The following is a 15,014-nucleotide window of genomic DNA, read 5'->3' on the forward strand; positions in this document are numbered from 1 at the left end:
CAAGCATGTTAACACGATGACACACAACATAAAATGCGACAAAGCAGACACGTCGTGCACATCAGCAAACAAAGGGAAAGATGTATGCTATCCATCTAAAGCACAACTCTGGCCTCGCCTTTTAAATGGGAGAGCTAGTGGCCCTTCTAGGATAGCATCAAAATCAACATTTTTAAAACACTAAGAAGGCTCGACACAGCATGAGACTTTACTCACAGTCTACCTGGGGCTCAACACATGAACATCAGCATTGAGACATGGGGCGTTTCCAATACCAAGTAAGCAAAGAACGGACTTGTGTTCTTGGGAGACCGTACTGCTAGCTGTATGGGAGACTGAACTCGCAAGTCAGAAGAACACAAAACGTGTTGACAGTTTTGAGATGAAGGTTCTCCTGTTATTGCGCAACACCCCAGCGTAGAGGGGGCTGCCACTTATAGTTAGCATTGATGTGTGTTATCATAATAAAGCAAGGACGGTAACCTTCACACGCCTTGTGTTTTGTTTTTCAGTCTTCCAGGGTTTCATTTCAAGTGCTATTACAGTATCACGGGCCAATAACTATATAAATACCGACACAACGGCGGGGAAAAAAATCCTTTGTAACATTGTTGGGATTCAATTTTAATGAAGCAGAAAAAGAAACGTTAATAGGCATTACAATTTAGATGGCGGGTAAAGTTAGTCACTGCCGTCGGTTACTTTACCGAGAAGCAGAAGAGGGAGCCCAGAGGGAGGAGAGCCAGGATGAAGAGGACAGATATATATATGACAGCGGAAAAAAATGTTTAAAATATCTTACATTGTGACCTGGCTTTGCTGCAGTGGTCTGTCTAAAGGTGGGGCCAGAGGGGTTGTCTAAATGTGGGGCCAGAGGGGTCTGTGAGCTGACTGAGGCTCGCGAGAGTCATTCCCGGTGGCGTAGCAAGCTCGCCCGCGGGGTTTGCGGAGCTTTCAAACTCCGAAGGCTTTTTTATTTCACCATCAATTTCGTTGAACTGCCTATATTCAAAATCCACACGCTGATTTCTCGCCTTAAAACACTTAAAAATGAATTATGATTTAATATAGACGTAAATGTGAATATGTGTACGGAAACCATAAGCGCTTTCACCCAAATGAATGCTGGGATACCTGCCGGCCAAGTTCACACAAGTTACCATCCGATGTATCCTCGGTAAATGGGCGTGTCGAGATCACATCCGGGGATTTTACTGTTCTGGCGAAATGTTAACTTGTGTATTGGGTCAGTACTTTGGCCACCAAACATGACGTTTCACAAGGACACAAGGACACAAGTCCATAGAAGAACACATATTGAGAAACGCCCATTGTTTGTGCACAAAGAGTTTACTGAAAAGAAAAAGATCTGGAGCAGCTCACTGCATGACGAGCATAGCAAAATGGCGGACGACGTAGACAACTTCTGCTGAAGTTTGTTGTTTACTTCAGCCAAACTTTTATGTTTGGTCAACCTAACAAGAACCGGAATATATCAAAGCCATACGAGGGAAAGAGTTTAATGTTAAACCACAAACGCTCCCATTACAACCACAACATCGTTAACGACGTCCTTGGTGGGGTTAAAGAAAACGCTGAACAAATGTATTGTACTGCACATTGAATAAGGTGGAAAGACTGGAAGGAGAAGGAGAGGAGATCAGAATCACCAGGAAGGCACTACTTACACTTTTAAGAGAAACAGGGTTGATATGTAGAATTTAGAGTAATTGTACTCTGACATGATGTTACACATCCCAGTACAGTAGGGGGCGGTATGCACCAAAAAGTTGTTTGCAATCCGCCATTAAATCAGAGAAGAAGAAGAAGTTCCGCCAGGTCTGATCGGATGCCCAGGATGCAAGTGTGTTTTTCGCGGTCTTCGGCATGGGCTGTCGTCGGTAGCTTGCAGATTGTTTGCAGGAGGAGACAACCCGTCCTCCGCCGCGGCAAGGCAGTTTCTCATTCACACTGCAGGAGTGTGCAGAAAAACGTACCGTTAAGCCGTCTTATAAACCCATTGACTTCAACTTTTCCCGTCCAGGTGTCCAAGACAATAAGCATGTCGTCCAACGAGATGTCTCAGAGAATGGTTTGGGTAGACCTGGAGGCAAGTCCCAGGGCTAAAGTCTACTTGTATCTGTGTTGACGTTAACTTTAGTGGCTGAAAGGGCTAGCCGTAGCTACTGTTTTTAACTTTGCTAACATTAGCTAGCTGATACTGCAACCAGCCAACAAAGGTTACGTTAGCCGAAAGCATGCTGATGATTTGTAGTGCAAGTTAAAGTCGCTATGTGTAACGCTATGACTGAAATCCTATTTAACGTAAGTAAGTGACGTTACCCGAGGACTGTAACGTTAATGGTTTGGTTTAACATTCGCTAGCTAATTAGGGAACCCCCCTACACGTAACGCTAAAGTTAGGCTTAATGTTATTCAAATATATATTTATATAGATAAGTAGGGTTACAGGTTAGCTGGTTTGCTTTTCGTTCACGCTTTAGTTTGAAGCAACGTAAATGATGCAAGGCGAGTACAAAATAACACCCATAATCAGTGTTAAAAAATGTGTAACATCTTCTTATAAATACAAACATCTGTACACAGTGACTCCAGTTCATAAAAATATTATAGACAAATTATGTGTACAAGCCTGCAGAGTTCTAGTAGCCTTAGTATGTGTACGAGTATTTCTTTCCATACATGTAGCCATCGCCAGAGGTGGGTAGAGTAGCCCAAAAAATAAATATAAAAAGTTGTCATCCAAATAATTAAGTATGAGTAAAAAAAGTGCTCAAGTACTGAGTAACTGTTGAGTAACGTCTGATTTAAGTTTTACCACAAGCATTCAATCAGACAAAAATACAAATTAGTCATCTTAAGGCAAATTATAGTTCATCCAATCAAAATAAATTTAAAACATTATGATTTGTAATTTTCGCTATTTTGAAAAACATTCCATTAATCAATATTAGTCAGAGATGTCGAGTATACTGCAGTGTAACAGGGTCTGTGTCTCCATGTACCTACCTACGTACACATGGTGTCAATTTAACGCAGAAGCATAAATCGTCCTTCACTACATAGCAAAGCTGAAATCCCATCAGCGCTAGCTTTGCACTAGCTTCACCAATGAAATGTACTGTAAGCACGGTGATGCAGACACATGTTGGGGATCTATCTGATGGAACTAAGTCAAAATGTGTGCTTTTTAGATGACCGGTCTGGACATTGAGAAGGACCAGATCATTGAAATGGCGTGCATTATAACCGACTCTGACCTGAACATTTTGGCTGAGGTAACATGAACATCAACAACATTGGACGGCCACTTGTGTTTCATCTGTCTTGTTCATGCAACTCCCGTGTTCTCTGTCGGCAGGGGCCCAACTTGATAATTAAGCAGCCAGCCGAGCTGCTGGATGGGATGTCCGACTGGTGTAAAGAGCATCATGGGAAGGTAAGCTGTCTTTTTGTTCAGGGGCTTGGAAGAAAAATACACAGATTACATATAGGGCAGAAAATGCTGTTTGCACAGCCCTCTGAGTTGCAAGTAAACTCTTTTGCACTTTTCAAGTGTTCTAAGTAAGTAAGTATTGTTTCCAAGACAACTGACAGGAAACATTGAAGTTGAGAGCAGAAAGCAGAACAACACTCTTTCTATCACACTACAAATGACTTGTTTATCTGTCCGTCCATCCATCTATCTTCTATGCCAGCGCACTGTTGGGGCAACTACCTCAGCCTGTAGAAAGCAAGAGACGCCATGTTCAGGTTTCCAGTGGATTGCAAGGCTAATACACAGTGCTAACCGTCCCAACTAGGGAAGCTAAAGCAAATCGATGGGTAAAACGTCAGTTGTCTGGTATTTTAAAAAAACTTGTAGTTTTGTTTTGATGGTTTGTTCATTTTGTTGTGGTTAACACAAATCACACATTAAGTGGAATATAAATAGTTGCTGGCTATGGCTTACCAAATGACTCCACATACTAAATGAATCCTTTGCGAGCCAGTTGATGGAGCCAAAAACAATTTTAGGACATTGTTTTTAGGGCTTAACTCTGACCCGTGCTGCCCTACAAAGGCAAAACGCTGTAACGTCATGTTTGATCAAAAATGTAATTTTTGGGGTATTTGAGACCTCCTTTCTCATGTGAATAAATATCGTGAGTCAACTTGATTGTTTTAATGAGAAAATTAAGGGCTTTGACAACCGTAACTTCCAAAACCATACAAGAAACCACAGCAGAACGCGTAACAGCTGTTACGGCTCTTTGCCTTTTGTTCCGGCACGCTGGAGTTGAGTGTTTTGCTTTTGTTTAGAGAGATGTTACTGTGACACTGCAATGTTATTGTATTCTGACTTTGTAATACTGTCAAAGGTTGTCGCTTTTTAATTGTCACCAATTCACGTAACATACAAACAACACATCTTTAAAATAAAGTGGCGATGGTTCAGACCTGTCGACGGGTGCCACCAGGAATTTTGGGACCCATGACAAAAAATCTAAATGGGCTCCCTCTGCTCAGCTGTTATCACCACATCCCTAGGACTTAACTGTCCCATCAAAAGCTTTACATAACTCAGTGCATTAAGAGAAGGTCTGTTTTGTAAATGATAGAAAAGTACACATGGGATGCAATACAGTGCATTAGAAGATTTGCTGTAAGTTACCCAGTCTCTCTTTACCTTTTCCCTCCCATTGGCTGCCTTATTGTAAGTATGCTGGCAATGGTTTCCCTTCAGAATCGTGTAGCAGTACATCATCATCACTTTCTTCATCATCGCTGGTGGCCAGTGCCTTCACAAAAAACAAAGATCATTGATTTTATCATATTTGAAATCTATATACTGAATGATGAAGGTTTAATAATTTCATATTAGTTTTTACCTATTTTTTAGGGCCCTTGGAATTATCCTAACTTCCCCCCTATAATAAAGGGGGGGGGGATAAAGTATTTGTCACACACAAGTTATGAAATGTCTTGTAGTCATTCCATACTTAACCCTTAAACGTGCTTGTAAAAGTCACCTTCTCTCACAGTAACCTTCCATGTCCGTCTCAGTTGTGTTTAAAGGGGGAGAATTGACTTCTTAGGACATGAAATATGAGTTCAGATGTAATGTGATAAAGTAGATGTGTTTTGTCTAATTATTTAATGCATGTCTTATTAGATCATGCGTGTGTATATATATATATATAAAAAACTTTTTTTTTTTGGCCATTTTTGTAATTTTTTGTTGTCCATTATTCCATCCTCTTTCAGTCACTGTTTTCTGATTTGTCTGGAGACAGTAACTTTTAAATTATAATCAACACATTTATAAAAAAATAATCATAATTGATTATTAACTTTAGAATCAAGTCAATTTTTTTTCTTCTAGCCCCTCGTGAACTGTGTGCTGCCTGTGTAGCGGTGTGCTAGCTGAGTGGCGGTGTGCTGGCTGTGTGGCGGTGTGCTGGCTGTGTGGCGGTGTGCTGGCTGTGTGCTAACTGTGTGGCTGTGTGCTAGCGGTGTGCTGGCTGTGTTCCCCCTGTATGGCTGTGTGCTAGTTGTGTTCTCCCTGTGTGCTAGCTGTGTGGCTGTGTTCCCCCTGTATTGCTGTGTGGTGTGCTGGCTGTGTGCTAACTGTGTGGCTGTGTGCTAGCGGTGTGCTGGCTGTGTTCCCCCTGTATGGCTGTGTGCTAGTTGTGTTCTCCCTGTGTGCTAGCTGTGTGGCTGTGTTCCCCCTGTATTGCTGTGTGCTAGTTGTGTTCTCCCTGTGTGCTAGCTGTGTGCTGGCTGTGTGCTAGCGGTGTGTTGGTATGCTAGCGGTTTGGCTGTGTTCCCCCTGTATGGCTGTGTGCTAGTTGTGTTCTCCCTGTGTGCTAGCTGTGTGGCTGTGTTCCCCCTGTATTGCTGTGTGCTAGTTGTGTTCTCCCTGTGTGCTGGCTGTGTGCTAGCGGTGTGTTGGTATGCTAGCGGTTTGGCTGTGTTCCCCCTGTATGGCTGTGTGCTAGTTGTGTTCTCCCTGTGTGCTAGCTGTGTGCTGGATGTTTTCCAGCTGTGTGCTGGCTGTGTCGGTATGCTAGCTGTGTGCTACCTGTGTGGCTGTGTGCTACCTTTGTGGGTTTTAGCTAAGGCTGCACAATATGACCTAAAATCAAAATACATGATTGTAATTGCACATTTTACCTTGATAATGATAAATGAACAATAATTAGATTTTTGAATTGGATTAGATTTTTTTTGTTATTCGGCAACAGACATTGGAGGTTATTTTTTTTGTGTGAAGTTTAAAAAAAGTCTTTTAAATGATAAAATGTACTAAAATATACTATACAATCTATTTCTTAACTGCTGATTAACATATTAGTCCTAACTTTGAATCAGCAAGTTGCGTTTTAAGCTCCTCTTTCTTTCTGGTTGTGGAGAGCTACGTGACACATGAAACTATATTGATGAGGACCGGCGAGTTAAGTCGGCCGTCTGAGACTATACCAGGCAGACAGACAGCTGACAACCTGCAGGTGGAGGCGCAGGACACAGACTTAGACGTACACGCATCGGGACGCTGTGTGAGTTAGTCCTGCAAGCGGTTTCATTAAAGGGGCTGCGTGTGTTCGACAATGCACAAAACATCAACAGTGGTACAAGCCTACAGCTGTCTGCGGACACGGAGTGCGGAAAGTGTGTCAGAGCCTCCCAGACGGGGGAACTGAGACTCTGTTTCCTGCTTGTCGGCCAATCAGTTAAACTTTCATTTCATTGTGCTTACTTTTGGAAGGCTGGCCGCCAAAAATTACCACTTACTAGTTAATTAATTATCCTGAGGTAAACGCTAGCTATCTGTAAACTGTAAATGTAAATGTGCTGTATTTATATAGCGCTTTTCCAGTCTTAACACTGCTCAAAGCGCTTTTACATCTACAGGATACTCACCATTCACACACATTCATACACTGTGGCCGGGCTGCCGTACAAGGTGCCACCTCTTCCAGATAAACATTCGCACACATTCACACTCCGATGCACAGCACCGGGGTTCAGTTCTGCCCAGGACACTTCGACAATGACTGCGGGCGGGGATCGAACCACCAACCTTCCGATTGGCAGGCAACCGCTCTACCCTGTCCACACCCCCCAGCCGTGTGGTGTGTTGTGTGTGTGTGTGGTGTGTGTGTGTGTGTGTGTGTGTGGTGTGTGTGTGTGTGTGTTGTGTGTGTGTGTGTGTGTGTGTGTGTGTGTGTGTGTGTGTGTGTGTGTGTGTGTGTGTGTGTGTGTGTGTGTGTGTGTGTGTGTGTGTGTGAGAAATGGCATTCTATTACTTTGCATCATGCTCAATGACCCTACCATGTGTTTTCACGCTATTCCACTGAGCTACAATATGATTTGATTTTAGAAATCTTGTAAATAATTACCCTTTTTCCCTCTTGCAATAATATGTCCCCAAAGGAAAACTTATCTTTCACGCTGAGGGTCCACGTCTGCTGCAGGTTCATACACTTTACTTAATAAAAACACGGTCAAGCAAGAAAAGAGACTCCCAGACGGCAATTAGCAGTTTGATAGACAATTGCAAGAGGAGGTCCGCGAAGAGCCTCCTACCTGCAGCAAGGCCTGGGTGAACTTCAGCGATTTCTCTGCAGCTCTGTCCTTATTCACAATGTTTGAAACAGGACATCTGTTTTTTGGGCTATGCCTACGTTGAGAAAAACCAGGGCAAAGTGCAGGTCGCTAGGGCGAAGTGTACTCTGAGTGACCTCCAAAGCTAAGATATTTACTGCTTGTGATATACAACAGTGAGACATTTATAACCTCTGTAAGAAACGCAGCAACATAGAAAAGAGGGAGAGCAAAGAGAAATTGTTTTGTTAATGTGCATAATAAGCATTAAAGATATATATATAAGCATGTAAGAATATATGACAAGCAAGATATGAATATATATATATAGCATGAAAGTTATACTATTTAAGCCCTACTACAGAGAAATATGAAATAAAAGACTTATAAAAATAAATTTCTCTGTCATCTGCAGACCTCACCAGAAAAACAAAAACTCAACTGCACTATCTAGTGGACTGAAAAAGCAATTGATTTTATTATTCGAGTACCAAAAAGTTATCATGTACAATTTATATAATAAAAGATTAATACGTGGCGTCCGTGTATCAATACAGTATTGCCATAGACAATATTGCAAAGCTATACTGTGTGGTGATTTCAACATTCATCAAAATAATCGTGATTATAATTTTGGCCATAATCGTGCAGCCCTACATGGACATAAACAATGGTGCCATATAATAGGCTTTGTGAATATGTTTTAAGGACGGAAATTCATTCAACACATTTGTCCGAGCTTGAGATAGACACAATGCATTTTGCTGACTAGCACCGAAAGCTCCACCTTTAACATACTCATACGAGAGTGGTGTTCGTCTTCTCATCTCGTCACTGGCAAGAAAACCAAGAAGTAGATTTCCCAAAATGTCAAAGTATCCTTTTAGAGTGGTGTGTGAGAGATGTTTAGTGATGTTTACATCCATGTCTCAGTCAGGACTGACGCAGGCTGTACGGGACAGTAAAATCAGCCTGGAACAAGCAGAGTATGAGTTCCTGTCCTTCGTCAGACAGCACACCCCGCCGGGGCAGTGTCCCCTCGCCGGTGAGTTCCTGTTTAATAGTGAATGAAGCCTTGTAAACCAATGTCTTTACTTTCTGAGTTAGTTTTAAAAAAAGGCCTGAGGCATTGCAGTTCAGTGTATTCTCAACTCTTTGTTGAACAGAGAGCGCCGTCTAGTGGGCTCTGAAAATAAAGACACTGGTTCACGAAGCTTCATCCGGCCACCACTACTGTTTAATATCTGCTGCGGCGCTGGGTTCTCTGGCTCCTGCAGTCATGTGCTTTGATCCCTCTTCTCTGCAGGGAACTCTGTGCACGCAGACAAGAGGTTCCTGGACAAGTACATGCCCCAGTTTATGTACCACCTGCACTACAGGATCATTGACGTCAGCACCATCAAGGAGCTCTGCAGGCCAGTCCCGCACATTTTCTCTCCCTTGTCCTCTACTTTGTTTTCCTAGTCTCTTTAGCTGGCCCGATGGGCACTCTGCTCATTAGTGCTTTATTTACTCAGGCCCCACTAATGATCTTCTCTGCCTTTCATCAGTTTGCATGCTTTAATATGGCAGTGGTGGGTAGGTTTAGTGTCTCCACTTAACCATACATCAGTACAAGTGAGATAGAATGGCGTTATTAGATAAAAGTGGCTTTGTTTTTGTTCTCTCAATGCTCAGGCGATGGTTTCCAGAGGAATACAAGATGGTGCCCAACAAAAAAGCAGCCCACAGGTAAACAGATTATCAAAATCATTTAGATGATGGATGGATGGATAGATGGATGGATGGATGGATGGATAGAGAGAGAGAGAGAGAAATTGATTGATTTCAAGCAGGTTGAGAGGACTATGGATTGTAAAGGGTGTGTTGTCCTTCAGAGCGTTGGATGACATCCAGGAGAGCATCAAAGAGCTGCAGTTCTACAGAGCCAATGTCTTCAAAGCCTCAACAGAGGAGAAGAAGCGCAAGATTGTAGAAAACGGAGGCAGCAACAATAGTTAGCACATGAGTGGGACTATGAAGTGATACATGTGATTCTCACATTGATTTTAGTTTGAGTTGAGATTTGGCTGCCCATTGGTCCTTTGTTTCAGTATTGTTCAATGCAGAGGTTTCATCAAAGGGACATGACATTGAAAGGTAGCCTTGCAGTTTTGTATTTATTTGTCTTTAGTGTGGGATTAACATTATTTTCCTTTGTTTTTCAAATGAAACCAATTAAACTGTGATCCCTGACGAATTGGTCCATCTCACCTGTGTCTCCTTTATTAATCATACGTGGTACATTCATGCAGGAAAATACCACTGAAATACACAAAAATACAGTGTTTGTGTGCTAAATGAAATGTTTTGAGTGTCAGCCAGGCTCGTTCACGGCTTTCCTTAACAGATCACAGATTTACTGACGCTGAAATGGAGAATACACATTGTTCATACTTTGTACAGAGTGAGCAGCAGCTTCTTGTAGAAATATAGCGTGAAACACATTATTTGTAAAAGAACAAAGAAACACGGCCGCTATAATGAAACGACAAGAGAAAGCGTGGCAGACGATCACGGATGAACTGAATGCGGAAGAAGCCTAAAAATATACATTAACTGACCACTGCTCGGAAACCGTCATAATCTTACCATTCAGGGATTAGGCTACTAATCATTTGCACAAATAAACAGTACTCTATGCCGTAAAAGTGAGCAAAAGATTACGTTACTCAGGAAATTTACCATGAAGATCAATCTTTTACAATGCAAGAATATGATGCATAAATATCTCACTGTTTCTCCCTCTCTCTACTGGGATAAAATATAAGTAACCCAAGTCATATTAACTTACACTGCTCTTTTTTAAAAGCAAAGCAAAGTGCAAACTGTTTTTGCAAATGACAAGTGACTGATGGAATTGTTTCAGTTAAAAGCAGTAGTTCGTAAATGTATATAATCATTCTGTTGGTCCGCTATTATATGCCACACTTTTTTAGGATTTTTTTTTAAACAGGCCGAGTTTCCTTTACATATATGCCTTGCTCCCTGCGAATATAGAGACATAGAAAATAAAGACGGCAGAAATTGGACTCTGAAATCTAGAAACTATGAAGACAATTAAGGCAACATTGTGTAAGGTTTGTCAACGTTATTAAAATCTGTGTTGCCTGTTCACAAACTGCGATCTATGATCTCAATGCTAAATGGGAGAAATTCTTGCACAATGTAGCTTAAAGTAAAAAAACAAACAAAAAAAACAACTAAATGCACACTGTAAACATGACTAACGAGTAGTCGTCAATTATTTCCCCCAAGCTATATATAAGATCAAAAACCATAGGTGTTCTCTCCCTGTTGTTAGAAGTACAGTAGACTACACTATATATTTACCGGTCCAGTGAACTGTGGGTTGGGACATTAGGATATGTTCTTAAAAATGTGCAATCCTTTTAAATTCGAGTCCCAGTTTACTGGACAATACACATTTTGTACTAATAATGCCAAATACAATCCACATGGAAGAGGATCATATATGATCCTTTATTGTTAAAGAATACTAAAAAAATTAATCAACTAACATAATTTAAGGTGCATTGGCCCACTATAGAAACATGCATTTCATGTATTGCCTTTATTAACACATTTGCAACTTCATCCGCCTTTTATCTTATCAACTGCCGTAATATATTCATCAAACAGCAGTATGGACAGCAGTTTTCATACAGCAATATATAAAAGTCACAATGGCAATGTGAATAGTAAAAAAAAAATTAAAAAAAAGGGTCACAACTTTAAATAATAACTGAACAGCAACATGCACCTGTTGTATTTTAATGTTGGCTGATAACAAAAAGGTAAACCCACTGCTGAGTGAACAGAAAAGGCCCAAGGATTAATACATTCTGGCTGTTAGCCTGGTCGGGAGCAGGCTAGCTGCACACAATACATCTCCATGGTAACTTAGGTGCCTAGCTGCATTTGTGAACCTGAATCAAGGCTAATAGAAGTTGAGCTAGCCCGGGAATCTAAACCCATATCCAAAAGATTAAGGGTCTGGCATCAAGGAATGAAAGTCGGCCTTATCGTGGGGTGGCACCAAGCGTGCATTTGAAAACCTCACTGCATGCAATTGGATCACGAAGCGACCAATCACGACAACACACAGGGTGACGTATCCAGAGCACCCTACGCTTAGCTAACAGCAGAGCCAACTAGTAGGTTAAACTGTCCTCATCGGTTCAGCTCGCCTCTGGCCCGCCTTTATCAGATACACCGATGTGATTGATGCAGCTTGGCTACAAGGGCGCAGTTTATGGGCGGTATTACTCAATGCCATAGTAACTCGGTGAGCAATTTGAAATTGCGCTCTTGCGAGAACTCTGGATCTCCAGGGTAAAATTGAACACTTGTCCTCTCTTTAATAAGTCTCCAAGTTCTGTACAAAAGCCGTCACTTACGGTTATTACAAAATATTGCAATACATTACTTTCTTTCCAATACATTATTTTTTAATTATTTATTTTTATTTTTTTATAATTTTCCAAATGGATACAAACCTGATTGGAACTAGTGTATAGACTTAGTCCTGTTGGGACACAGCAATGGAGTCAAAGAAACACTAGGTGGCAGTGTGCTCCTGGAAAACCGAACAGTGGATTGTGTTTCACAATAGGGTAGTGATTAAAAATAAATTTAGGATGCTATAATGATCTAAATATTGCGTAATGTTTAACTAATACTTGGCTCTTGGTGATGTATTGCATGACTTTATGTGATAGTTGACACTAAACATCATCCGTTACTGAATGCAGCCAAATCAGCTGATTCCAGTCACATAAAAAGTTGGTTTCAGACTGGTGTATGATAGCAGAACAGCAACTATTCTCACAGAAATAGCAAGCTCTTCTTTCTTAATTCCATTCCACTCTTAAATTGTCAGCTGGCACCAACGAGATTCTTTTGCTTTGGTGCAGCAACATGTAAATGTTTATTTGAAGAACACAATAGCCACATATTTCTGTGCGAATAGGGACTGATGGTTTGGTCGCATATCAAGGCATGTATAAATCAACAGCCCTTAAATGGTGATCAGTTCACAATAAACCAATCACATAAGTCATGGTGACTAGATAATGCGTTAATGGGGAGCAGCAGGAATTGAAGATGCACCCTGCATTATTCATGAGTCGTGCATTAGTTCAACGTTACTGTGTTCCCAGGTCAACATGGTTTGGCCTTTGTGCTAAAATCATTTCAATTAGTTTTGCCTCGTCAGTCCACACTCAGTACCCCATAAAGACAAAGCAGAAACAGAACAGCAGCAGTGTGCCTGTGTTTGGGATAGCACAGCACAGGGCACTGCCTCCTGCCACATGGCAACAGCTGGAATGATGAGTGGAGGGGGTGGGTGGGGTCATTATACACCTGGGTTGTTTTTGTGGACCGGTTGTAGAAGTTCTGGTCTTGCATTTGTTGATCTCTGATGATCTTGCTGGCAGTGTTGTCAACACTCTTCCAATAAAAGCCCCCCCCCGCACTCCCCATCAGTCCCTGGAGAGGCGGGTCCGGGCACGCCTTCGGCCTCTGATTCAACCATCACAGGAGCCCCCTTTCGCTCTCCCAGCCACATCATGACATGTTCTTTTTTCACCTTTATTTGTTCAGGGGTGTTTCACTAAGAGATATTCTCTGATCCCATTCACGTCTGGAAGCTTCTCCAATACAACCACATTGCATCCTGGTACATGTAGGCACAGCCGCCAGGGAAATGTACTTCTTTCATAAACTACTTTTCATCAGCACTGATTGGACCGCCATATTAAAGGTGGCGAATCGTCTCTTTAACCATGCACTCTTGACGCTCTTAAACTAACTTATCATCTAGCAATGTTGTCCATAATGTTCCTCTAGAGTCTTTACAGCTTTTTTGTCGTAAATCAAATATGTCAAATATGTCGCAGACTAGAAATTGCTCATATCAGCTAACGCTAGCTAACGTCAACGGTAGGTTTGTTTAGTTCTAGTCATAGTTGTATTATCTTTATTGGCATTGTTATTGTTACTGTTCATCATACCAACTGCTATGACTATTATGAATCATATTTCTCTATGTCCCAACCGGCAGCATCAGATGGTTCCCACCAAGAACCTGGGAAAAAAAACTCCCTTTTAGGCAGGAACTTCACCTGCCTAAAAGGGAGTTTTTTTCCTCGCCACTGTCCCACTATTGCTTGCTCTTGGGGCATTGTTGGGTCTCTGTAAATTATAGTGTGTGGTCTAGACCGACTCTATCTGTAAAGTGGCCTGAGATAACTCCTGTTGTGATTTGACACTAGATATCATATTTAATTGAAAAACTGAACAGCAGCAGCAGCAGCAGTAGCAGCAGATCCCATATAAAACGTTAGCACTTTATACACTAACAGTAGTATTTTCAAATCAATTCCCTGAGAGACAGGAAGCAGAACTGGAGTGATGTGATCCACTCTCTTGGTCTCAGTGAGGACTGGAGCAGCAGAACTACAACTCTTGATTTTCAGTGGGGGACTGTAACTAAGTACTGTATGATAGTACATGTTTGAGGTATTGTACTTTACTTACCACTTCATACTTGTCCTCCACTACATTTACAGTATTTTAAAGCTTTAGTGTGACTAGTTACTACATTTAGTGTGTAATCAGTACAATTTATGCCAGCAAGCAGCATAAAAAGACATTCAAATGAGCTCCACCTTTAACACATGAATGAAACTTTAATTATAATTGAAAAAAAAATTATATATATGTATATATGTATATGTGTGTGTGTGTATACTTTTACTTTTGGCACTGTTGTTTTAGCAAGATTATAAAATACAAGACTTTTACACTGTTGTAGGCTATTTCTACTTTTACTAAATACTTCTTCTACCTCTGCTTATTTTACATTCCACTTTAAAGTTCACAAAATCCCATTCTGTCTGACAGTATCTCAAGTATTGGGTGTGTGCATGCGTGCGTACATGGAATTGTAATTGTTATTGTGGACTCGCCACAAATACAAATCGATGTGATAGCAGCCAACTTGAGCTTTTCACACAAACACATTCCTGCACACTGTGTGAACATGTGACAGCCCTCAGACTCAAGCGCGGCCTCCCAGATTTGAGTAAATCTGACAAGGCAGATCCTGAAAGGGAAGGCGTAAAGCCTCTCGGGTGTGAGGTAGAGGAAGTGGAGATGACAGTGTTCTGGACCTGGACCGTGTGCATCCATGCTGTGGTGTGACAACTCTGTGGCTGCTTCCTGACCCCCTGACATGCAGCTCAAACTGTCAGTCAAATTTCTGTAAGCTTAATTTTTTTCTCTTCTTTAACAGACAAAATGAGGCATCTGCTTACCGTATACACAGGGATTTCAGTTCATTTAAATCAAAGCTATGGTTA

The 15,014-nt window shown here is 41.4% G+C and overlaps 1 protein-coding gene and 1 long non-coding RNA gene across 2 annotated transcripts in view; one reads left to right on the forward strand and one right to left on the reverse strand.

Annotated features, from left to right (window-relative positions):
* The window catches only part of LOC116686547 (uncharacterized), a 24,787-nt gene extending 13,233 nt beyond the window's left edge, over positions 1-11,554 (reverse strand). The window contains exon 1 of the long non-coding RNA XR_004331291.1: positions 11,490-11,554. This is a non-coding gene — a long non-coding RNA (uncharacterized LOC116686547). The remainder of the gene's footprint in view (positions 1-11,489) is intronic.
* On the forward strand, positions 1,832-9,851 carry smfn (small fragment nuclease). Its single transcript, XM_032511558.1, has 7 exons — positions 1,832-2,110; positions 3,216-3,299; positions 3,383-3,460; positions 8,542-8,653; positions 8,915-9,023; positions 9,286-9,339; positions 9,486-9,851. The coding sequence occupies exons 1-7, from the start codon at positions 1,850-1,852 to the stop codon at positions 9,607-9,609; spliced, it is 822 nt and encodes a 273-aa protein (XP_032367449.1). The 5' UTR covers positions 1,832-1,849; the 3' UTR covers positions 9,610-9,851.
* Positions 11,555-15,014: the final 3,460 nt, after the last annotated feature.

This window comes from Etheostoma spectabile, unplaced genomic scaffold (genome assembly GCF_008692095.1).
Source record: "Etheostoma spectabile isolate EspeVRDwgs_2016 unplaced genomic scaffold, UIUC_Espe_1.0 scaffold393, whole genome shotgun sequence".
Lineage (NCBI taxonomy): Eukaryota > Metazoa > Chordata > Actinopteri > Perciformes > Percidae > Etheostoma > Etheostoma spectabile.